This window comes from Zalophus californianus, chromosome 4 (genome assembly GCF_009762305.2).
Source record: "Zalophus californianus isolate mZalCal1 chromosome 4, mZalCal1.pri.v2, whole genome shotgun sequence".
Taxonomy (NCBI): domain Eukaryota; kingdom Metazoa; phylum Chordata; class Mammalia; order Carnivora; family Otariidae; genus Zalophus; species Zalophus californianus.
The window spans coordinates 29,271,895-29,296,902 of NC_045598.1; the positions used below are offsets into that span (position 1 = coordinate 29,271,895).

Here is a 25,008-nt window from a genome sequence, read left to right on the forward strand (position 1 = left end):
CATGAACCCTTCAAGTGGTGTGCAAAAGTATCTATGCACATGTATTTTCCTGGGGAGAAAGTCCACAATTTTTATCTTTGTATTTCCAAAGGAATCTAGGAACCCGCCAAGATTAAGGATTACTGCTATAAGCCGAAAAGGAACCATCCTGCTCCTGCCCAAGCCCGGTCAGGTCGCTGAGCAGGAGCCCTGTTCTTGCTATGGCAGAGCCCCTGCAGTCCAGATTTCAAGGAGTCACCTCTGGGAGAACCACTTCTGCCAGTCTGTCCGCACCTGGGCTGATAACTCTGTGCCCCTCGAGCCTGGTGGAGTTGGCCGGAGGGCTTTCTCCCTGTCCAGGTGGTCACTGAGCCTCCAGACCTCTGGTTCTGCTCCCACTCACCATCTCACCTCTACCTAATCCTCAAGGTTTGTAAAGCCAGCTGGGACACAGAAGGCACTAAAAAATATTTGGATGAATATAACAAAGAAGAAAAGAATCCTTAGCTGTGACAGGGAAGAGCCCCAGGGTTCCTCAAAGGCCACTGTGGTGCACAGTTTGCTGGGCGGCGGTTACCTGGGCAAGGGTGATGGCAGGACTCCTCAGAACCTGGTCCCGCCTCCCCTCCACGTGGTAGAATACAGGTTCTTGCATGTACCCTGGAATCCAGGTACCCACTCCTGAAGAGGAGGCTCTGAGGGGTGGGGCAGTTGGAAAGCAGCAGGTTCATCCCTTGGGAGCCCCAGTGCTGCTACTGCACCAACAGGAAGACTGGACGGATGCGCCCTCTCCACGTTTCCCACTTCCAAGGCTTTGTTCAACTCTCTTCCCAAATGGCAGGGTCTCCTTGCATTTTGGGCCAGTTTTTGGTATTCAGTGTTTCTAGTTGCTCAATTAGATTTAATTATCCACTCACTATGCTTCAGAAGCTCAGTCCCTGGAGAGGTTGTCCAACTGGGGTTTTAAGCAACAGGAGTCAAAGCACAAATGAACAGGTAAGGACCTGCCGGAAGGGACGGTTAAACCAGGAGGGAAAACACCAACCCAGAGTGACGTGCCACAAGGGCAGGGGTGGTGAGAGCTTACTGCCGTGGAGATGACCAGGGCAACACAGGGGCTCGAGGGAAAGCGCAGTTCTGGAGTTGGGATTTTTACAAGCGGATTACAGACAGACAAACTGAAGGTCTGAGTGCTAAGGGCCAAAGGAGGCCTCCAGAGAAATCCTGTTCTGGAGGAGGCTCCGGGCTTCAGACAATCGTGCCTGTGGGCGGATCACTGCTTCCCTGGCTCCCCTAGGTCTTTCCGTTCGGGATACCAGATCCAGGTCTCAGGGCAGCTGCTCAATGCCACCCAAATCTTGGCTACCTGGGGTTGGAGTTCATGAGCATATCAGCCACTTCTTAGTCAAGTAGGGATCTTGCAGAAGAAACAGACTGACAGGAACACCAAAGAACTAGCAAGAAGGTGAAGTCACAGCTGGTCTTAGAGCCACTGGGCACCAGGCTGCTGAGGTGTGAGGCAGGGGCGGGGGCAGGCGCAAGACCATTCCAGGACAACTCAGCGCCTTCCTTTATGCAAATAAAGGCAGCAAATCTTGGTGCTACAATCTTGTCCTCAGCAGAGGCCCTGGCTCACCCTCCCCATCTTTGTCTAAAACATGCATAACTGGCTGACTCAGCTAGGGCAGGGCTTATCCCGGGTGATGCACCTTTGGGGGCACCGCAGCGAATGAGCCTGGGGAAAGAGGTTAGGTCAGATCTACCTAACAGAAGAAATGTAACATCACTGCTCCTCAAACCTTAGTTGCTACTTAAATTGATGAGAAAGAGATAGGGAGGTGTTAAGAACTAAAGGACTGAGTTAGTCCATAATCCTGGGCTTTAGAACAAGACACATTCCGAAGAAGGGCTGGGTTTATTTTCTGACAGAATCTTTTAATATAAAACAAAGATAAAACACATCTCAACCCTGCAATCTGCCAGCATGCCTTGTTTTTTACAAGATGCACGCTAGATCTTAAGACTAAGTAGCAGAGTCTTTAGGAGCATTTGGTTGGGAGACATAGAAAAAGCAGATTTCAGGTAAGCCTGGGCAAGCCCGAAAGCTGAGATACGTCCCCGAACACTACAGCAGTCCTTGTCTTTTCAGATCCTCATAGGTCTTCTTATTCACAACATTCCCACTGGAGTCTTCATATTCTTCCTGAAAGGAAAGGGGCACACTATTAGCTATGCCTCCTGGGAGAAACGTTTGGAACGAGCCTCTGGGTACCTGAGCTCACCCTGGCTTGATTTCACGGCATTCATCTAAGACAGCCTTTCTCAACTGGGCTTCTGCAAGAGAATCAAACCGACTGCTCTAAGGCATCTACTGTATGTCATGAACTAACACATCCCAGGCCTCTAGGATGGTACCTTTATGACCTATCTTTGGGAAACCTGAGAAAATAGTTCGTTCAAATCACTCTCTATTTCTAAGATGATGAATGCTGGTTGAGAAAGGGTGACCTAAGACAATAGTTCTCAAATGATTCCCAAGACCCTAGGTTTCTGCCCTTTCTACCCGAGGCCACTGAGGGTTTAAAAGGGGGGCAGAGAAGGCTGCGCTTCCTCAGCTTTCCAGTATAATCCTCCTTTATTTTATATACTTATACCGGAATTCTACATTACAGTTTGTAAAGGGCTTTGCTTCTAAAAAAGAAAAAAAAAGAAAAAAAAAAAGGAATACTGGAAATCACTGACCTAAAAAAAAAAAAAAAAAAAGGAACAGCTACCACAACTCACATACATGTCATTCCTCAACTCTGAATCTGCTCTTTGGGATGACTATCTCAAGACCAACAAGGATGCCTCCCCACCCCATGAGACAGGCTCATCTCTCACTGGATGCTTTCCTCAAAGGAGACCTAACCTATGATATGGATTCACAACTTCTTAGCCTATGAATCCTCATGTCGGGGTGAGACATTGGGTACTCCTGCTTGCCACTTCAACATTTCAAGAGCAGAATACAACTGGTCTTAAGACATACATTTCAAGTCTGACACATGTCATGTCACAAATAAACTAGGCTTACATGTCAAGAGCCAATTTACAGATATTGGCACAGAATACTCGCCACTACTGTGAACCAGGGACCGCCTTTCACCTCCCTTCTACAGGATGACAGAGCGGTCACTTGACACTCTCCCGACACTACGTTAGCACCCACCTCGGTGTCAGGCTGCCACCGTTCTGATGCCTTCTGCAGTTTCAGCTTGGCCCACACTGCAGGATGAGAAATGAGAAGCAGTCAAGACTGGACTGAGTATCCATCAGGCAGACAAGAGTTACAACACCCCTGTCCCCATTAAGACATTAAGACCCCTGGATGACCCTGTGCTTGGGACTTTTGTCTGCCCCAGACTAGAATTTCAGTTCTGGACCACCTACAGACAAAACCCCTTCCATGGCAAAACTTACCATAATCTTTGCTTTGCTGTAAAAGAAAAGTTGGACCAAATATAACTAAAGACCTCTTAGAACAGAGAACTGATATACCCTCAAAGGAAGAAGTTAATATGGTACAACATATGGGAATTATGGGAGAAAGTGACATTATAGTCTTAAACTTCATTACAGAAGAGAAAGAGAACACTAGACATAGTCAAGTATGTTTATTTAAAGCCTGGTGTGCAGATTTCAAAAGCTTCAGAGGAGGAAAAAAAAAGAAAAAGAGGTGGAAATATCATGGCCAAAAAATCTGAACGATAAGATGGCTCAGCAAACACTGGAGATTTTAAAACAAGAACTCTGACAGTTCAGTAAAAGTATCCCGACGAAGATGAAAGGGAGCAGACGCTTCCAGAACTGGAAGACCACAGCTTCAGAAGGAGCAAGCACATATACACAAGGCAGGACAGGGCACTGAACCAGGAAAGAGCCCTAACGCTGTCAGACTGCCAGGAGGTGCACTCGCACAACAGAGATCCACACAGAATGGCCAGGACAGGCCCACAGAGGGAGAGACACAAAATATTACCAGTGTTAGGAATATTGATTCCTAGATGCTTCCACATTTCCCACCAAGTAGAGCAACTCTAAACTTGACAAGATTATATTGTGATGAGCAGTGGGTGTTCTATGTAAGAGATGAATCACTAAATTCTACTTCTGAAACTACTTTGATGCTATGTGTTAATGAACTGAAATTTAAGTAAAAACTAGCGGGTGCCTGGGTGGCTCAGTTGGTTGGGCGTCTGCCTTCGGCTCAGGTCATGGTCCCGGGGTCCTGGGGTTGAGCCCCACATCGGGCTCCCTGCTCAGGAGGGAACCTGCTTCTCCCTCTCTCTCTCTGCCTCCCTCTCCCTCTGCCTGCTTGTGCGTGTGCTGTCAAATAAATGCACAAAATCTTAAAAAAATAAATAAAAACAAGAAATATTAAAAAAAAAAAATACTTGACAAGAGTGGAAGAAATACCGTAGAGAGCAAGCTTATTCCTAAGACGGGGGCTGAAACAGGAGACAATATATGAGAAAGTGCTTAGCTCTGTCCCTGGTGTACTTGCCTCATCATCCTTTCCTTCCTCGCTCATTGCTTCAAATGAGCTGAAGTCTTCAGGCCCAGACAATATGCACATCACATGCGCACAGAAAATTTATCATGTGCTACAAGGACCAGGGCAGAGTCTTGTCACATTCTATGTCCAGGCCACTCAAGAATCCAATCCAGAGTGGTACTAAAATACTAGAGATTGGAAATGCTGTTGTGATTGCTTTTTCTTTTTGGGGGGCTGTCACGATTTTTTTAAGGAAAAAAATGGATGTAGGAAACTATGGAACAGTAAGGGGGATATTTTTCAGAGGGATCTGGAAACAATTAGAAAAGAATGGGATCACCTCTGGGCGCCAGTGTGGATTTGCTAAGAGTAAGTGAAGCAAATGAATTGAATTTCCTGTTTTTGATGAGCTAGCTGACCCAATAAAAAGCCAGAGACATAGGATATCATGATTTTAGCAAAGTCACTGCTCTCATTGGCAATGTCCACAGAGTTCATTACAACATCTAAATTTCTTATGCTATTATTGTAGACAGCATGGTGGTAAATGAACTTGATGCTATTAGTTTATCAGTTAGATAAATGTATACCTAGTGAATACTGGTCAATGGTGACCACCCATCTAAATCACGGGGATCTCTGGTGGCAATTTCACAGGACTCTTTCTTAATTGTTTTTTCAACTTAAAAAAACCCAAAAGTATGGGTGCCTGGGTGGCTTCAGTCAGTTAAGTGTCTGGCTCTTGATTTCGGCTCAGGTCATGATCTCAGGATCTTGAGATAAAGCCCCACATCGGGCTCCACGTGTGGGGCCTGCTTAAGATTCTCACTCTTCCTTTCCCTCTACCCCCACCCCACCCATTTGTGTGTCTGTGTGCACGTGTACGCTCTCTAAAACAGTAATAATAATGATGATGGTGATAAAAATAAAATTTAGATTAAAAACAAATAACTATAGTTTAAATGACAGTGCCAAATCCCTCCCTCCTGGCTAAAAACTCCAGAAGAAAAATGTTAACAGAATGATCTAAAACAAAGACCAACAAGTAAATCCAGCATAAAAGCTATGGCAATGGTTACTTCCCTGCCCACCCTCTTATTAAGGAACATGTCTTCTCAATGTGTAGGAGCAGTAACCACTTGTGCCACCGACTACTGGAGACCCAGTTGACTGGACTACAGATGGCACCGGACCCAGCTGCATCTCCCTACTGTCTCCCCCCAGTCCTATAAATAGGGACACTGAGACCCTGATGGAGCTGGACGAGAGCAGGCTCTGAAAACTGAGGAAGGGCATCAGAGCAGGGCTAGGGTTGTCCACATGTGAACTCAGGTGAAAAGATACAAGAAAGTGGAGGAGGTGTATGTACAGAGAAAAGCACAGATGAATAAGCATATTCTTGCAAAAAGGGTGGAAGGCACTGAGTTAGTTTTAATAGGCTTTCTTCCTTATAACCAAACATTCCTAAGATGTCTACTTCAGAATCTTAAAAAAAAAAAAAAAAAGACAATCCAGGTTTAATAAAAAGGAATTCTACCACCAACAGGAAATGAAGAAAAATTGTAGAAACTCTACACCATAACAGAATTAACCTCCATTCAGTAATTAATTGCTTACTGCTAGTGAGACACCTGGGATAAAGCCTGTCACAATCCAGTGGGAGCCAGTATGCGTACAATCACTGAAAGTCTGAAAGGAAGCCAGAGAGTTAATCTAGGATACTCAAAAGGAGGAACGATGCCTGGGAAAACGAGAAGGGGAGAGGTGATGATAAATATGTAATAAGTCTATGATCTGTTGAGGGTGAGGTAAAAAAGTGAAAGAACGAAATGATATTGAGGTAGAGGTAAAACTATAAATGTTACACAGAGAAACTAAAAATATTAAGGAAAGTCATGATGGATGGAAATACTGCAACAAATCAAAGAAGTGGCATTAATAAAAACATGTGTATGACAGAAACTGATTAATCGAGGCACCTGAATCAAAGAGATTCTGGGGGAGCCTCGGTGGCTCAGTCAGTTGAGTCCAACCCTTGATCTCGGCTCAGGTCATGATCTCAGGTTTGGGAGACGGAGCCCTACACTGGGCCCTGCACTGGGCGTGGAGTCTGCTTAGGATTCTCTCTCTCTCCCTCTGCCCCTCCCACAGTCTCCAGCTTGCACAGTCTCTCTCAAAAAAAAAAGAGGTAGATTCTGAAAATAATTTGGATAATGGAAGAATGCAATAATCATGAACCTGCCAACAATGTTCTGGAAAAATATGTTTTTCTAAAAAATCTAGGTATGACCAAGGAGAGAATGCATGTTATTTCTTCCTGGAATCAACTTAATGATTAACTATTTTTATTTATTTTTTAAAAATATTTATTTGTTGGGGCGCCTGGGTGGCTCAGTCGTTAAGCATCTGCCTTTGACTCAGGTCATGATCCCAGGATCCTGGGCTCAAGCCCCGCGTTGGGCTCTCTGCTTGGTGGGAAGCCTGCTTCTCCCTCTCCCACTCCCCCCCGCTTGTGTTCTCTCTCACGCTGTCAAATAAATAAAGTCTTTAAAAAAAAAATAAAGTAAAATATTTATTTATTTATTATTATTCAGAGAGCGAGAGAGCAAGCGTGTGTGCGCGCAAGCAGAGGGAGCAGCAGGCTCCCCACTGAGCAGGGAGCCCGATGCAGGGCTCAATCCCAGGACCCTGGGATCATGACCTGAGACAAAGGCAGATGCTCAAACGACTGAGCCACCCGGGGGTCCCAGCTATTTTTATTTTTAAAAAATTTTATTTATTTAAATAATCTCTACACCCAACGTGGGGCTCAAACGCACAACCTCGAGATCAAGAGTCACATGCTCTTTGAATGGAGCCAGCCAGGTGCTCTGATGATGAGCTCTTTAAAAAAATCTACTTGGTGGGATGCCTGGGTGGTTCAGTCTGTTAAGCATCTGCTTTCAGCTCAGGTCATGATCCCAGGGTCCTGGGATCCAGCCCAGCGTCAGGCTCCCTGCTCAGCGGGGAGTCTGCTTCTGCCTCAGCCTGCTGTTCCCCCTGCTTGTGTGCACTCTCACTCTGACAAATAAATAAAATCTTAAAAAAAAAATCTATTTGGTGAGGGTGATTGAAAGAAGGCAGTACAGCATTGTGGAAAGAGTTTGATCCCTGGCTTTTTCCCATTTACAAGCTATGGGACCTTGAAAAAGTTACCTAACTTTCCTCTTCTGAAAATGTGGGTGACCTCCTACCTCAATCAACTATATAATTAAAAATACTCTTTTAAATAATTTAAGAATCAGAAATAACATCTTTAATAAATAAAGCTCTAGGGTGCCTGGGTGGCTCAGTTGGTTAAGCGACTGCCTTCGGCTCAGGTCATGATCCTGGAGTCCCGGGATCGAGTCCCGCATCGGGCTCCCTGCTCAGCAGGGAGTCTGCTTCTCCCTCTGACCCTCTTCCCTCTCATGCTCTCTCTCATTCTCTCTCAAATAAATAAATAAAATCTTTAAAAAAAAAATCAAGCTCTAAATATAACATATCAATAATGGATATCCCTAATGGATTTTTAAAAGAATAACATCTAGTTTAAACGCCTGTATTAAAAAGAATAAAGAAACAAAGAGAAGAAAGTTCTCACCTAAAGACTTAAGAAAGGAATTTAAAAAACCCTAAGATTACAGAAAGTACTGGTAGGAAAAATAAAACAAAAGAGAAATGAAGCACTTGGTTTCCACTTTGTCACAATAAATCAAGGAATTACATGGGTTATTAACTGGACAATCTTTTTAGGTTGGTCCCTCTGTATGAAGAAGTAATCTCTATTTAAATATAAACAGTTTCAAATGACAGAAGAGAATGTTGCACGTAATCCCATCCATTTTATGTCCTAAAAATGGCTTTGATCCCTAAACCTGACAAGTAATTCAAAGGAAAACAAGAAGCACATCTTTTTTCACGAACATAATATAAAACTTCTAAAGAAAATCCTAATAGGATAACTAACTGCATTAAGAGTATCTACCACCAGTATGAAACAATCTAGGAATGCTGTTTAATCCAATGCCCGATAAAAAGTGGTAAAAATGCAATCTTTCTCTTGTGGAATGTGATTAATAAAACCATGAGTCAATCTTAAAATCAGTGTACATGCACAAGAATCACTTCCTTTGAAAACACCAGCCAGGTTAAGGATGACCTATCACCTACTTCGATTTAATTTAACATAAGACTTGGGGAAAATGCTTAGGATACTATCCATGAGACAAACAAAATTAATAAAAGTATGACTTTTGTTTTAGCAGTTGGCAAGACTGTAAGCTTAAAATGATGTCAACATCAATCTGAAAGTATCAAAAATAATAAATTAAGTCACGCAAATTGCAAGACATAAGAAAATACACAAAAAATGAACTGTGACCTACTTACTAGTGGTACACATCTGGAAAATACATCTTAAAATGAGACTGCATTCAAAATACAGTGTTAAGATTCTAGACATTTCATTACTATTTTAATTTCCTCTCAACAAAGTGAAGGGCAAAAATGAAAAGTAAATTAGAAGTGAACTGGATGATCTGATAATGAAACACATTATAATTCTGACTGGAGGTACTATATGATCCTGACTTGTAAATGAGTAAGGAAAGACAAGAAAGTGGGAAGTCCCCAAAGCTGACTGTATACAAAAAACTCAATAAAAAAGTCCTCCAAACCCACAGGCTAAATCAGGATCAGGGAGGCTTCCCCCCGCCGCCGCCCCGTACTACTGTATGGTAATTGTATAACTGACATACGACATTCTGTTGGCTTCAGCTGTACGACATAGAATTCGACAACTTTGTGTCACTCAACGCTCACCATGGGTAAGTGTGCTCACCACTGTTCAGGGAGCTCTTTAGAAGGTTGTTTCTTATTTGGCTCTGCAATGGATGTAAACAACCCCAGAGAAGGCGCCAAAGGAGTCAGCTGGCCAACCAGCTGAGCGGTGTGATGTGAACCCGGGGGGGGACTGTCTGAAATTTCACAAAGTGGAGTGGCAGGACTCCTTTCTTCTCAGTCTAGCCAGCTCAAAGTGAAAACACGACAGAGAAGAGACAAACTAGAAAGAAACAGAAAGCCTTCAAGGGTGATGCTAATGGCAGGAAAAGTTACCGCTGCCAGGCCAACAGGGAGCGTGACTGAGGTCACTGAGTGCTTTAACAACACGTTTCCCGACATGCACTCTGCTCAGCTCTTTCTACAAAAGGTATTTTGCTACCCTGTTTCTGTGCATCTGCTATCACCTCAAAAGTAAGCTTACCGAGCCCATTTCTATTTTCCCCTTAATATCTGCAGTTCCTAAACCATTAACATCAATTCAAAAAAACACATATACCCATTCACTCAAAATCTTCCATACAGAGAAGTTCAAAGGCCCCAGTGAACAGGCCTGTTTTATAGCTAGCACAGGGCTCTCCTCAAGAGGGAAACAATCAGTATGCTGACGAACCCATGTCCCTCAAAAATGTAGTTACTGTGTGATTGTAGAAGCTTTTACACATCCACAACCTTCTGCCCCTAGACCTGGATACACCAGAGTATTGGGGGCTGTGAGCTGTACGAGTGGCCACTGGATCTGGCGCCTAGGAACCATAAATAAAGCATACTTACAGGAGACGGCATCTTCGATCTGGGTCACATTAGCAAAGTGGGCAGTGTTTGGGATGCCCAAACACCTCATGCCATGGGCATGACGCCACTCCTGGGAGAAGAGAGAAGCAAAAGGACCATGTGAAATAGGAATGACTAAGCACAGAGCACAAACTCCTAACCATAAACCCTAACCTGACCCTTTGCAAAAGACTCCACCTAATGGCGGCCTTCCTTCTGTGGCCAGGTTTGTAAACAGCTGGCCATGACTGATAAGAAGCAGCATTGCATTGTTTTCCTCACTGGGCTGGTTTCTCCAAGATCCAGATCCAGTAATAGTCCAGACAAAACCTGGGTCAAGACCACAGAAAAACACAACTCTAATTAACCAGTGAACTCCCACGCAGCCCCCGCCACCAGCATGAGTAAGCATTACTGATGGCAGGTCCCCTCTGTAAGGGGGAAGGATGTGAAAAAGAGCAGGGAGAGACAATGACAGTTTGGGCTCAGGGATGGCAAATGGCATGGGCTTTATCCTGGCCGCAAATTCCAATGCATTGGAGGTAGTAATGAGAAAAATTCAGAGATGACTCAGGGGTTCAATAGAAAAGACCCAGGATCAGTTAGTGATATGGATGTCTGAGGGAGGGAGTGAGGTGTTCATATACATTCTCTAATCCTTGGTCTAGCAAATCTTTTCCATTTGTAAAACTTCCTTCCAAGTACTAAGAATCAAAGGCAGAAACGCAACAAGGGTGAATCCACTTCCTGGAGTACTACCCAGATAATGCCTTGTCTCAAGAATTGCTGGATAGATGTTATTCTTAGTTCTTATTTTTCAAAGAGGAAAAGGCCCATCTAAGACACAAAAATGGAGGCAGCCAGTCCCTTCTTTGGTCCTATGTACTAGCAGTGGGTAGAGAAGTGAGCAAGGAGTCAGAGGATGGTCTAAGGTACCGAGAGATAAAATGAGAGAAGTGCAAGAACAAACAACTGCAAACGGAAATGAGGTTCAAATAGCCGAGTGCCAGAATGCCTCCAGAAACTATCTTAGGCATTATTCTAGGCTAGCACGGTGCCAAAGGTCAAATGCCACATGCTTGACTTTAGATCCACTCCTTGCTTCTCTTTAAGCTCTGGATACTAGTGCTCTTCTCAAGCTGTTCTTATCCTCTCTGAAAGCTGTGTGCTTCACACTTCACTTTCCAGGAGAAATGGCTCTGAATTCCTTACAGCAAAGTGCCGCTGGAAGGCCTTGGGACCTCGGTAGGTGTAATTTCCGCAAATCTCACAGTTATAGTTGATGTTTAGACCATGAAGCTTATACAGCCAGTAGGGAATAGGCTAAAAGAAATCAGATAGGAAACAGTATTAGACTCGTGTCTGCATCTGCTTCCTGAATGGGCGATGGAAAGGAAGGTGGTAATGCTGGCACGTACTTTGCCATCCCAGCCGAGGGGCAGGTTCTTGGGGTTGTAAATGATCTCATTCTCTTCGTCTTCACTTTCACTTTCACTGATCTGCTCTTCCTCTTCTTCTTCTCGCTCTTCTCCGGTCCTTGCCTGCTTGCGCTGTACATTTTCATGAGTGAGATGTCGCTGTTCCTAAGTCAGGTCCAGAAATGAAAAGGAAAGTCAGAAAAAAGTAGTGCAGAACAAGAAGGGCAATTTTCTACAACCCTTGCTGACCCCTCACTTCCAAGGATACGGTTTTCTTACTTGTACAATAAAGGGACAATCTTGCCTTCATATCAAAATTCCTTATCTTATCAATAGGCTCTCCCTGATCCCGAAGGAAAAAGTCAAAGGTTTTAGGTCACTTGCCTAAGATACTCATCTGAGGCCACCGACTATTGCAGAACAAAAGAGAACAAAGTCTTTTCTGTCTCTAAAAATATTTCCTTACCCAGTCCTTTCTTCTTCCTCACCAAGATGACAACCTTCTTACTTGCCCTGAGTCTCTCCTCATTCCAGTCCAACTTCCATTTTTTCCCCAAATTTATGTACTTTTAAAAAACCCCAATCTAATGGTACACTCTGTTTAAAAAATTTTTATTGTCTTTCTACTATTTAAAAACAAAGTCCAAATCTCTAACATAACTCTCCAAATTATTCTCTAACCACTCCCTCCCTTATAAGGCACACTTCACACACACTGGTTTTCTTCTCATTATTTCCTAATATCTACTTTCTCTCCATGATGTTTTACCTTCATCCTTCCTGTTTCTGCTTCCTAGAACTTTTTTTTTTTTTAAATATTTGACAGAGAAAGAAACAGCGAGAGAGGGAACACAAGCAGGGGGAGCAGGAGAGGGAGAAGCAGGCTTTCCGCTGAGTAGGGAGCCCGATGTGGGGCTCGATCCCAGGACCCTGGGACCGTGACCTGAGCTGAAGGCAGACGCTTAACGACTGAGCCACCCAGGTGCCCCTCTCCTTCCTAGAACATTCTTTCTCCCTCTTTCTTCTTAGAAAACACATCTCAATGTGGTGTAGCAGGCATCAGATTGTGCTGCAGTCATTTATCTCCCCCAACCACAAAGTGGCCTTTTCAAGGTCAAGAGACATGTCATATTCACTATTGTATCCAAGGACTGAGCAGATGTCTGGAAACCAACAGGTATCAATAAATGGTGAGATAAGAGTAAAAATCCTATCAGTACATAATAAGAGCAACTCCTGAAAACCATTCTGGCTGGAATTCTAGAGAGTGGTGCCACCTCCTGGCAAGGAAAGCCAAATGCTCTCAAAGGAGGGAGAAAGTAGTGGGTGCATCTCAGGTCATGGATACAAATTAGCCTCCCAATCATCTTCAGAGGACTAGCAACTCAGACTGCTGCCCATACTAGCACAGCCAAGTTCACTGTGGAGAATATTGGTGGCCCCAGTGTCCAACATTCTAACTAGGAAAGCAGCTGGGAACCAACAGGTGACGAGTTCTATGATATCATATGCATGGTCCTCAAACAAAGGCAGAATGAAAACATCCATGCAACTGACAGAGACATGTAAACAGGCTATCTGAGCCAGAACCATCACTCAAAACGCCATCTGAACATCAATATAGGGAAAGGCTCTGAGAGCAGCTGAAAATTGTACAAAGCAGACACTCTCTGAAAAGCTGATCTTCTGCAGTACTCCCAGAGACACTGACCATCTTCTCCGGATGAGTGCTGCCCTTTCTTCCACCTTCTCTTCCCTGAAAGAGTGATTTCCCTTGTATTCCTCCTCCTTTTTCTCTGAGATTAGCATCCTGTCCAGTGAGGCCTTTTCCCACTCCCAACCCACCCTTTGGCTTTCTTAAAAGAATATTCAAGAAGCAGCTCATAGCCAGCTTTGTACCACTAACATTCTAGCCCTAGCAAATTCGTTATCTTCTGAATGTGTAAGTATTGTCTTTTCGTAGTAAGTTACACCTGAAAAGCTGCTGTAGGGAGACTTTCTCCTAATACCTTTTGAATATCTGCTTCCATCTCCTAGGTATATTCGGGAACTTCTAGGTATATTCTGGAATGCAAAGAACCTACACCATTCTGGATACTACGCTGAGAGGGGAGTCTACTCTCTCTGCTTGGCCTCATGGAAACTGGGCAATCTTGGGAATATCACATAACAATAGGCACCTATGAACAGAACAGGACCTCACTGAAGGGTCAAGTACTGAGAGAACCCTATTTTCTGTTGAACTAGTTTAACACCTACCCTTCCTCTTTCGCTCCTAAAAAAAAAAAAAAAAATCCCATCAGTTCACATTTCTCTGATTCCCATACCTTGTAATATTTACTGCTCTCAGCAGAGTTCATTACTTACCCCAAGAATCTCTACATATTCATAGATCTGGGCTTCTAAGAAGGCAATGTCTTTGTTCCTCTCAGTGTCTCTGGAAACAAGAAACAAGCTATATCACTCAAGAATTCTTTTACCCAATGCCTTGGAACATTTATTCCAAGGGTGCATTAAAAACTACAAGCATGTAACAAATGTCATGCTGTGAAGGCAAATGCTTTGTTCAGCTCAGGACTTGCTGATTGAAGTATTAAGGTTATTTCTTGGAATGAATGGAAGCTTCCTCTTTGACCACTTTCTAGAAGATGTGTTTACAAAACACATCAAGATACTTAAATTTCAATCATTATAATCTACAAAGAACATGTGGTATAGGAGACAAGCTCTGGGACAGGCAGACTTGGGCACAAATCCTGATCCTTAATACTTAGTAACTCTAAGATAGCGGGCACATTCCATAACTTTTCTGAGTCCTTATCTGCAAAGTATCAGGGTAACAATTACTTTTCAGAATTACAAAACACATATTAAAAACATACCCTGTATAAGCATGTGGCTCAAGAAGAGATTCAACTACAGGGATGAAAGGTACAGCACAGGGAACATAGCCAATGGCACTTTAATAGTGTTCTATGGTGACAGATGGTAGGTATGCTTGTGATGAGCACGGCATAACATACAGAGTTGTCAAATTACTATGTTGTACACCTCAAAGTAATATAACATTGTGTGTCAACTATACTTCAATTAAAAAAAGATTCAACTGTCATTAGTAAAAATAAACTTAGAAAAATATTTTTGGAACCTATTTAGGCTCCACAGCCTCCTGAGGTAACAAAAAGTACCTACAGCCGTTTCAACATTAACTCGCTCTCAATCACCGGAGTAGATGGTCCTTGGTGTAGAACAATGACGGCACTCTACCATTTGCAGAGAAGAAGAGCAAACTGGATCTCTCTGAATCAATAATGTCAGTAAAACAGGTTGCTGTGGCAAAAATTCTGCATGGGAATAAAATCTTAAAACTGTCCACAGAGGTGCCACCCCAGCCACTCACCGCTTGGTGCCTTTTGACTTGGGATTTTTGGCAAACAGGGAGGTGTCAAGTGATTCCAGGGACTTTCCTTTGGTGCTGAAGAGCCTCTGGGCTCGCTCTTCTAGGGTTCTAAGGAGACAGGAGGGGAAAGGGTTTCAGAGTTACTCTACCATATAGGCCTGCATATTTTTGCAGCACGGGATAACAGAAAGAATGGATTCAGAGTCAGTTATTGTGCAAACATACAGTAAAATGGGACAGTTCTGATAGAAAAAGCAGTCTCTTACCCACCACACTTCAAGCCTAGAGCTAAGAGTGCAGATTTCAATCTGTCCAGACCCAGGGAGGCCAACTCCTACATAAAAAAGAGCCAAGTTACAATTTGATATAAGTAGATTTTGAGAAACAACAAATGTTTAAATTAGGGTCTTTGCAGGCGGGTGTCTGGGTGTTCTTAAAGCTGTGGCAAAACCATACATCACATAGCCAATACCTAGCGCTAAGCTCAAACTCTCCAAAGGACTGACTCTGTGGTCAAGTTCATATGTAATCATACTGGTAATGATTACCTCCACTATAGTTTAGTTAGAATTATTTTACAGTTCTCAAAGCAATTGAGTAAGTTTTTTTTTTCTTTTTAGCTTTATCTTTCCATGTTCTTTGTAGGTGCCTGGTCCTAGGAACTGGTGTCTCATCGTAACACATCCATGGTAATTAGAAACAGGTAATTGAGTGGTTTCTCGGAGGAGTGAACAGGCGAGACCAGTACAGTTACTAAAGAAAACATACCTCCCAGGAGGAGAATGCAGAAAGATCAAGATGGGCTCCAGCATGAGTCAGGGCACTGCTTGTCTCTTTCTGGAAAGAAGAAGAGTAAGATCCAGGTTTAGAAAGAAGACAAGAGAGCCATCTATCTACGTTACCAGGTGGTAGATGGTCTTTTTTTTTCTTTTTTAACGGTTTTATTTATTTATTTGTCAGAGAGAGAGGGAACACGAGCAGGGGGAGCAGCAGAGGGAGAAGCAGGCTCCCCGCTGAGCAGGGAGCCCGATGCGTGACTTGATCCCAGAACCCTGAGATCATGACTTGAGCTGGAGGCAGACACTTAACTGACTGAGCCGCCCAGGCGGCCTAGGTGGCCTCTTTCTTATAAGCATGCGTGACTATGAATTGAATTCCCATAAGAGCAGAGCCAAAGACAAGATGGTTCATTCTCTCCCTGAGAGTTCAGGAAAACTCAAGTTTATCACCAGGAGTGAAAATACATGATGGAGATTCTAGCACATAATCTTTTCAGTTTTGGGTCAATAGGAACCACACAACAGTAATGACATAGTTGGCAAAAATGCTGGGCTCAGCCAATGGCAAGAACGTCCTGACAAATCTCATTCCAAAGTACACATGGGAAGAAAACCTGACATACGTAGCAGAGGACACCTCATGGTCACAGCTGATCCCGAGGGATCAGCAGCTAATGCCCTAAGGTGGAGGCTCAATATTCAAGTAAAACAATTCAATTCCTCTGCATGTCCTCTCCCCAACCCCACTGAAGCTCACCGGCCATCCAGGAAAGGTACCATTCTCCCACTTCTTCTCAAATTCGTTCTGAATCTTCCCAAAGAGTTCATTCTGATCTTGGAGGGGCTTCACTCGATCTGTGTAATCCTGAAGGTACTCAAGCAGCATCTCCAGGTATCTAAAAAGGAACAATACAGAGAAAGCAGAGTTTGTATTTTTTATGTATCATTATGCTCTGTAAAATATAATTCCAGTGATAACGTTTTTATAAGTAATAATACTAATTTTTAGAATGAGTTTGCAATTGAATTTTTTCCTGTCATCTTGATTCTACACTTTCTGATCTCATTTCATCCTCATGACGTAATTTCAAATACTAAAATCTTAACTCACATAAAAGATTTTAGGTAAAAAGAAAATGAGGAAATCAGTGGTATCGATCACTAACCAGGGGCATAAAAACACAAAACTCTCCATCTATACATCACAGCCAGGCACCTCACTTCAGTCACAATGAGAAATGCTAATCTTTTTCTTGTTAAACTCCAAAGACACAGATCCCTGAATGAGACTTCCTCCTACAATGAGACAAATTTAAGAGAAAAGCATGGGCATAAGATCACAGATGTGCCAACAGATGCACATTCTTCCAGAGCCAGAGTATGACAAATGTTTAAAACTATGGCATTCAAAATCCCTATCCTCCAATAAACCTGGAAGTCATTTGTGTCCTTCTTTCAGGCAATAAAATTCAGAACTCTGCCATCAAATCTTTACATTAAATAACCTTCTAATCAAATCCAGGACAGGCCTAGAGGCTAGCAATGCCTACCTCTTATATTCGGCATTCTTCCTTTCTTTAGGAATGTCAAATAACTGGTCAAAGATGGATAGATATGTGATATAATCCAGCTTCTGAAAAGAAAAATAACAAGAGATCCAGTTAGGGGTTTGCACCAAGTTTCATTACAGTCTCAAATAAATGAGATCAAAACTGAGTGTTGTCTAATAAAGTAACAAGGCCTGGCTCATCATAAGTCTTTTTCTCGCCCATCATTTAATTCCTACACTACCTGGGGTGTTAATTCCACTGCACTGAATAGACTATTAGACATGTAATTAACTCTGCAAAATAAAGATCGAGTCAATAAACAGTAAACAAAAGAAAGATTCGTCCAACACTAACTGCATGCAAGGTTGAAGGCTCTGACACCCACTATATCCTAAACCAAGGTCCTGAAGGTGCCATTTCTTCACTCATGTCGTCACTTACTGAGCGTCTGTGGACCAAGTACATGGATACAGATGAGAACAAGACAGATACAGGACCTGCTCTTTTTTTTTTTTTAAGATTTTTATTATTTTTTGACAGAGACAGCAAGAGAGGGAACACAAGCAGGGGGACAAGCAGAGGGAGAAGCAGGCTTCCCGCGGAGCAGGGACCCCGATGCGGGGCTTGATCCCAGGATCCTGGGATCATGACCCGAGCTGAAGGCAGACACTTAACGACTGAGCCACCCAGGTGCCCCAGGACCTGCCCTCTTGGAGCTTAAAAGTACAGTCACTGAACTTTTGGGACATTTCCTCACAACTCCACAAGGAACTTAATCATACACGTCCTTGTGACCTTTCTGAGATTGTCACATTCAATCTCAACTCTTGTGATAAAAGACACTAAGTAGCCTTTTGCTGGCAGAGATTATGTTTTTATATTTTTCTCATACCTAGTACCGTGTGCCTAACACAGGGGCTCAATATGTATTTGTGAGTTTTTAAAAACAATATTTTACGTTTATAAAAGCAAAATATGCTTGCATTAATAAGCAGTAACTTTTATTAAGAAAACAGTATGCTTGGGGCGCCCGGCTGGCTCAGTTGATAGAGCATGTGACTCTTGATCTCAGGGTCATGAGTTTAAGGCCCATGTTGGGTGCAGAGTTTACTTAAAAAAATAAAAATAAATAGGGGCACCTGGGTGGCTCAGTCGGTTGAGTGTCTGACTCTTGGTTTTGGCTCAGGTTATGATCTCAAGGTCAGGAGACTGAGCCTGCTTGAGGTTCTCTCTCTGTCCCTACCCTGTGCATGCATGCACACACGCGCTCTCTCTCTAAATAAATTTTTTAAAAAAAATTTAAAAACTAAAAATAAAGATTGCTGTATAAAAACCTTTCATTTTGCATCCAAGAAAGCCCATTATGTGTTTTATAAGGGTTACAAAACACAAGGAAGATAGTCTAATTGCTTTCTGTCCAGAAAGCCTGACATCCTAACCCACTCCCACAATCAGACCCACTCCCCCTCGCTGCTGCCACTGGCCCTACCTCTGAGGCCTTCAGGTTAATGTATTTGAGGTAACAGTCATGGAGGTCCAGGTAACGACCATATCCCTCTTCATCTGTGAACTCAACCAAGTCTGAAAGAATCAAAGATATCCGTGATTCAGACATTAAAGACCACTTTCTTGGACGTGGCTTCTGAAATGGACTGTTAGTTCTGTTTCATGACACAGCCTTTCACCCAATGTCCTCCCTATGCTCATGGAGTGAACAGACCTCGGTTTTCCAGGCCAGTGAATTTGAGTGAGGGTAATACAAAATGATTATTTTGTCTAAGGCCAATTTAGGATGTCAATCGGGCCCAGAAACCAGCAGAGAGAACCTGGCTATAAATTTCTCTGGGGCTCTGTTTTCTAGGGCTCTCAGGGAAAATCTTAGCTCTGTCATTAACCTGCACTTTTGTTAGTGCTAGAGAGAAATGTTGAATCCTACTTACTTTGTGCCTCTTCACTTGGATTCTCTCGAGCCTTCAGAAGCTCCTCAAATTCCACTGACATTGGCACACAGATCTGAGGGAAAAAAGAAAAATTCAGGTGGATTTTTAACAAACAAGTTGCAATGTTGCAAAAATGGACCGTATAGTAACTTAGCCTTCTCACATTTGAGACTTGATTTTTCATTAGGAGCCTACTATTATTCTGCAATTACCTTGCTTTTTTCTCTTTTTTTGTACTGTTTAATTAAAAACTCCTGAAGTAACACATGCTCACAGAAACTCAAAACACAAAATGCAAAACCAAAGTCCTCCTTTATTAATTCTGCTGCAAATAGATAAGCACTGTTAAGAGACTTTTTTATACCAACTGTTTCCAAATTTTGCTCAACATTAGGATCACCTGGGAGTATTTTAAAAAATCAAACCTTTAAAAAAGAAAAATCCCCAGAGGATTCAAACATATCCCGCAAAATTTGCAAACCACTATTCTGTATATTTAAATATATGCATATGTACAAGCACATATAGGCATGTGTGAAGTATTTTCTTTTTTCACATACTTGGCCTTTTTTTCCCTCACTTAGTATATCTTGGGCATCCTTCCAATCATTTCTTAAAACCATCTATTTCTCATCACCTTTCTACCAAGGCTGGAATAAGGTTAACACATCAGAATGGTACTCATGTCTTCTCTCTTAGCAAAAGACTTCCCTCTCGATGCTTCAAAGGGGTGGGAAGCCTTCTGCTGGTGTGAGAAAGCACCCTCATCTCCTTTCCCTTAACTTCAATGTCTTCTTTCTGGTATTTCCAGTGTCCTCCTCTCTCTACCTGCGCCCTTAAACACGCACATGTTCCTTAGCTTCCTTATGATCCTCCTGCTTCTCCTTTTCTCTGCCAGGCTTTAAATTTTTATTTTATTTTTTAAAAGATTTTATATATTTATTTGACAGTGAGAGAGACAACATAAGCAGACGGAGTGTGAGAGGGAGAAGCAGGCTTCCCGCTGAGCAGGGAGCCCGATGCGGGGCTTGATCCCAGGACCCTGGGACCATGACCTGAGCCGAAGGCAGAAGCTTAATGACTGAGCCACTCAGGTGCCAATCTGCTAGGCTTTTAAATGACTGTCCCCCCCATCCATACTTTTGCTTCCCCATGACCCACTTTTGCCCATGACCACATTTCCATTCCCACTGCTTCAAATGAGGCAGCAATCCTGGCAGTTACCAGTCAACAACAGCTGATGCCAGTGGCCTCCTTTCTGAAACGGTTTTGCTTAGCTTCAGTAAGACATGCCCTAGAGCTGTCATTTGAGCTCTGTGATGGAAGTATTCCCAGGCTCCACTTCACTTAAGTACCTTATTGTCATAAGACCCTCACAGCACGTGGAGCACCTCTGAGTCTACCTTTGCATTGTCTCTTTCCCAGAACCCTACGATTCATGGCTTCAACCATCAAGTCTATGAGATAATTCTCTAAAGCACAAGCTTTTTTAAAATCTCTTGCCTGACCCTAGTCACCTAACTTCTACTACTCACAGAACACTTCTACTTTTATAACATTACCTGAAAAGCTACATATATAAAGATCCATTCCCACTTTAAGTGGGTTACCTCTTTACTTCCCCCAAGGGAACAAACAACTTTCCAGTTACACAGTCATGAAAGCTCAGAATAATCTATGACCCATCCCTCTCCACATCCGCTACAGCCATGGTCTTGTTCCCTTTCCCCCCTAGAACTCTGGTCAGCTGTTCAAGATGTTCAATGGCTTCTAGATAATTGGGATATAATCCCTGCTCCTTATACTATTATAATTCAGTGGGGTACACATTCACTGTCATAAAATATAATCACATCATAAAAATTGGAAGAGAGGAGTGGACTAGGAAAGATATTCATTAAGAGTTGGCCTCTGGGCTAAGCCCTGACAGTGTAATGATCACTGCAAGTGAGTAGAGCCTCTTTGTGTTAGTTGGATCCCCTAGGTAGCGGATTTCAAGACAGAGTTAGAAGCGCAAGGAGTTTGTTGGGGGTAATGCCTGTGAAAGACAAAAACCTTTAAGAGAGCATGATTGGGCAGGGAGAGCCTACACTGTGATTCAGACAAAGGCTTTATCCTCCCAGTGAGGAGCTGTGGAGCAAAGACTACTCATTACAAGAGTCTTGCATTGAATGGAAATAGCCAGACCACAGTAGCCTCATTTATGCTCAGTCACTGGCTGGGGCTACCCAGGAAGAGTATGGCCTTGGCCTAAAGATGAGGGGAAACTGAAAGCACTGGAGTTGTAGGATGTCAGCTAAATATGCTCCTTGCAGCTAAACAGCAGGTTATTTTGACGGGACATCTGAATGGTGCATCTCCATTCTCCTTACATCTTTCCTTTAGTATGCTCTTTAGGCAGGTTTGGAAAAAATACTTTCTGAGTCTCATACCTCATTTGGGTGTTTCCGATGGAATTCCTTTATTTGCTTGAGTCTATTATAAAACTCGGCAAATTCATTGGGTCCTGAAATGGCATTGAGTTCCTCCTTTCGTAACCTGGAAAAATCCAAAGAACATAGTGCACAAAATCAGTCCCTTTAATCATAGCTCCTCAGAGGCACTAACTTCTGGACTAGAAGTGACTATCACTTACCCATCCTTATCATCATACAAATCCCGCAGGTTCCCACTGACTTCCATATACCTCTGAAAGGCAAACACAAAACCCATCAGAAAAAAGCAATCTGTACAACTATAGGGCTAAGCAACCAACAGGGCTCACTAGTCAAAGCCTAGGGAAACCCTGAGAGACGTGGTGTTAAAAGTTCCTGTGCTTTTTGGGGGTGCCTGGGTGACGGTGGTTAAGCATCTGACTCCTGATTTTGGCACAAATCATGATCTTAGGGTTGTGAAATCGAGCCTGTGATGGGCTCTGAGCTGGGCATGGAGCCTCCTTGGGATTCTCTCTCCCTCTCACTGCCCCCCCCCCAAAAGTTCCTGTGCTTTCTGGTACCTTTTAAAAAAAAAAAACAAAAACATTTTATTTATTTATTTGACACAGAGAGAGGGAGAGCACAAGCGGGGGAGCGGCAGGCAGGCAGAAGGAGAGGGAGAAGCAGGCTCCCTGCTGAGCAAGGAGCCCGATGCAGGACTCGATCCCAGGACCCTGGGATCATGACCTGAGCCGAAGGCAGCCGCTTAACCGACTGAGCCACCCAGGCGCCCCAGCTTTCTGGTACCTTTAACAGACACCACTGGTTAGTTTTTAAAACAGGTCAAGGTAAAGACTACCTAAGTGGCACCTTTTGAAGGGTGGAGTGTTCCTATATTTATCACTGATAAATAATAAATAAAAATTAACTGTCCTTAGAAGAGGCAGAGAGCCACATAAGAGTCACCCTCTGGGGGCGCCTGGGTGGCTCAGTCGTTAAGCGTCTGCCTTCGGCTCAGGTCATGATCCCAGGGTCCTGGGATCGAGCCCCACATCGGGCTCCCTGCTCAGTGGGAAGCCTGCTTCTCCCTCTCCCACTCCCCCTGCTTGTGTTCCCTCTCTCACTGTGTCTCTCTCTGTCAAATAAAAAAAAAAAAGTCACCCTCTGCTAAACAGCAGTTCCCATTCCCACCTGAGACCCTCAAAGATAAAAGTGTAGCCCAGGATGATTTTCACTACTTGAAAAAGCTTGACTGAGTGTATAAGCTAAATAAAATCTCACAGCTAACTTTGAATTCAAACTCAAGACAGCACGGTACCTGGTCCCTTTTTCAAAACTTTTGGGGCCAGATCTGCTTCAGAATTTGGAATTTTTAAGTTGGAAAAGGTATTATATATCATGTGCCATCCCTACTGGAATCTGGAACACATATTAATAATTCTGCAACGAAAATTATGCATTATTTACTAAGTGGGATAAAGACGATAAAAAGCTTATCTGTTAAGGTCAGGTTTTGCTGCCAAATGAGATTAAGTCAGATTTTGCACCAAGTAAGTACAACCTCCACCCCACCCCATAACACAAAGAAACTTTGTTTTCACAGTATTTCGGATTTGGGGATTTAAATAAGGAACTAGGGGCTAATGATACTAATTATCTCCTGCAAATCTGAAACTCTGATTAGGTCTTTCAATCCTTCCTAAACAGATTTCAAATACATGCAAGAATAGAGAGCACTGTGTAATAACCTTCATTTGCCTATCATTCAGCAATAAGTATCAACATTTTGATTCATTTCCTAAAAGTAAGAAATTGAACTATTACTAAGCAAATGTAGTTTGGTACGTAAAAATAACTTCAAAACGGTATTCTGGGAGGAAAACACTAATACCCAGCATTTGGGGGGGTGGGGGAGAGAAGGGTTGGTACCTTTTGCGTCTGGGCCACTGACTCCTAATAACTATTCTTTGTACATCATGGGGCACAGGATGGTATGAATAAGAGGTCCCATTCACAGAGGTGAGGAAAGGCAGTTCAGCACCCTCGGGTTTCGTAGCCGCGAGGACATCTCCAGGCAGACAACCCGCAACTGGTCAATCTGGCTACTTTTGGCCAGGGTTCATGTTGAGACCCCGCACCCCGCCTCCCCTCTTTTCCACCTCATCCCGACCCAAAAAGAATCGGACAACGGGGCACTCACATCTTGCATGGCCCGTGTGCGGTGGTCCGAATTGATCTGGTCCCGGAGCTGGAGAAAAGCAAACGGTGACACAGACGCCGTTAGTCGGGAGTTCTGAAGGTGGAAAGGCCGCCCGAGGGCGGAGCTTACCCGCCTCTGTCTCAGCGGCTGCAGCCGAGGCCTCGGGGGGCGCTGGGCCTCGGGGGACGTTTACCACGGCCAGAGCTCTGAGAGAGAGCCCCGGAGGGAGCCGGGGGTGGGCCGCGGGAGGGTCTCGGGGCCAAAGAAAGCTCTCCAAGGTTAAACACCGGGATGGGGCCCAGCCTGGACGTAGCCTCTGCCCAGGCCCCACTCACCGTGGACTTCTTAGTGAGCATCTCTTTGGCCATGACGTCCATGAGCCGTTCCTTTTCCTCATGATACCGCCGCTGCTGCTCCAGAATTGTCTCCATTCTTCCTCCGCTGCTGCACCTCGACCACCGACACGGCCGGAAACGACTCCTGTCGCTTTGCGCGCCCGCGCCCCACGCTGAGCGTCCGGCTGCACCAAAGTTCCGCGGGTGCCGGAAGTGCCTCGAGGCTCGAAGAAAGGGAGCATCACAAGGTGAACACAGTCTGTGCTATCGAGATGGCAGCAGTGCCCCCTGCTGGCCGGAGGTGTGGTGGAGGGATGCAGAGCGATTTCCAGGTGCCTCTAGGGGGCGTACAGAAATTCAGGAATTTGAGGTAGAGGGGCTGGCTTCCCAGGGTTTTTTGTTTTGTTTTGTTTTGTTTTAAGATTTTGTTTATTTATTTGACAGAGAGAGACACAGCGAGAGAGAGAACACAAGCAGGGAGAGCAGGAGAGGGAGAAGCAGGCTTCCCGCCGAGCCGGGAGCCCGATGCGGGGCTCGATCCCAGGACCCTGGGATCGACGTGAGCCGAAGGCAGACGCTTGACGACTGAGCCACCCCGGCGCCCCGCTTCCCAGGGTTTTATGAGGCCAGCGGGGCAGGCAGGGACATTATAGACTGAGGAGTAGTTGAAGAACCTGTATAGGAGTTGGGGGACCGGACCTTGAGTCCTTAGCTTTCAGGGTGACTCTGTCAACGGTTTTCCCTTCTCTAGACCTCAGTGTCCTTGTCAGTAATCCTTTGTTTTTTGTTTCTTTTTTAAAAGAAATTCACATGTGGGGGCGC

The 25,008-nt window shown here is 43.9% G+C and overlaps 1 protein-coding gene across 1 annotated transcript; it reads right to left on the minus strand.

Moving 5' to 3' along the window:
- Window positions 1-1,875: 1,875 nt before the first annotated feature.
- On the minus strand, window positions 1,876-24,519 carry SF3A3 (splicing factor 3a subunit 3). Its single transcript, XM_027569900.1, has 17 exons — window positions 24,187-24,519; window positions 23,852-23,899; window positions 21,873-21,925; window positions 21,670-21,775; window positions 19,238-19,310; window positions 18,787-18,878; window positions 17,298-17,380; window positions 16,505-16,643; window positions 15,737-15,805; window positions 15,235-15,302; window positions 14,969-15,076; window positions 13,936-14,005; window positions 11,569-11,733; window positions 11,363-11,473; window positions 10,151-10,241; window positions 3,191-3,246; window positions 1,876-2,182 (listed from the first exon to the last, which is right to left on the minus strand). The coding sequence occupies exons 1-17, from the start codon at window positions 24,280-24,282 to the stop codon at window positions 2,105-2,107; spliced, it is 1,506 nt and encodes a 501-aa protein (XP_027425701.1). The 5' UTR covers window positions 24,283-24,519; the 3' UTR covers window positions 1,876-2,104.
- Window positions 24,520-25,008: the final 489 nt, after the last annotated feature.

Excerpts from the sequence above, each read along its gene's own strand:
- SF3A3 (XM_027569900.1), bottom strand. The coding sequence starts at position 24,282 with ATGGAGACAATTCTGGAGCAGCAGCGGCGGTATCATGAGGAAAAGGAA. Across the intron at positions 19,311-21,669 it reads ATCGGAAACACCCAAATGAG|ATCTGTGTGCCAATGTCAGT; the intron begins GTATGAGACTCA and ends TTTTTCCCTCAG. Across the intron at positions 11,734-13,935 it reads AATATGTAGAGATTCTTGGG|GAACAGCGACATCTCACTCA; the intron begins GTAAGTAATGAA and ends GACCTGACTTAG.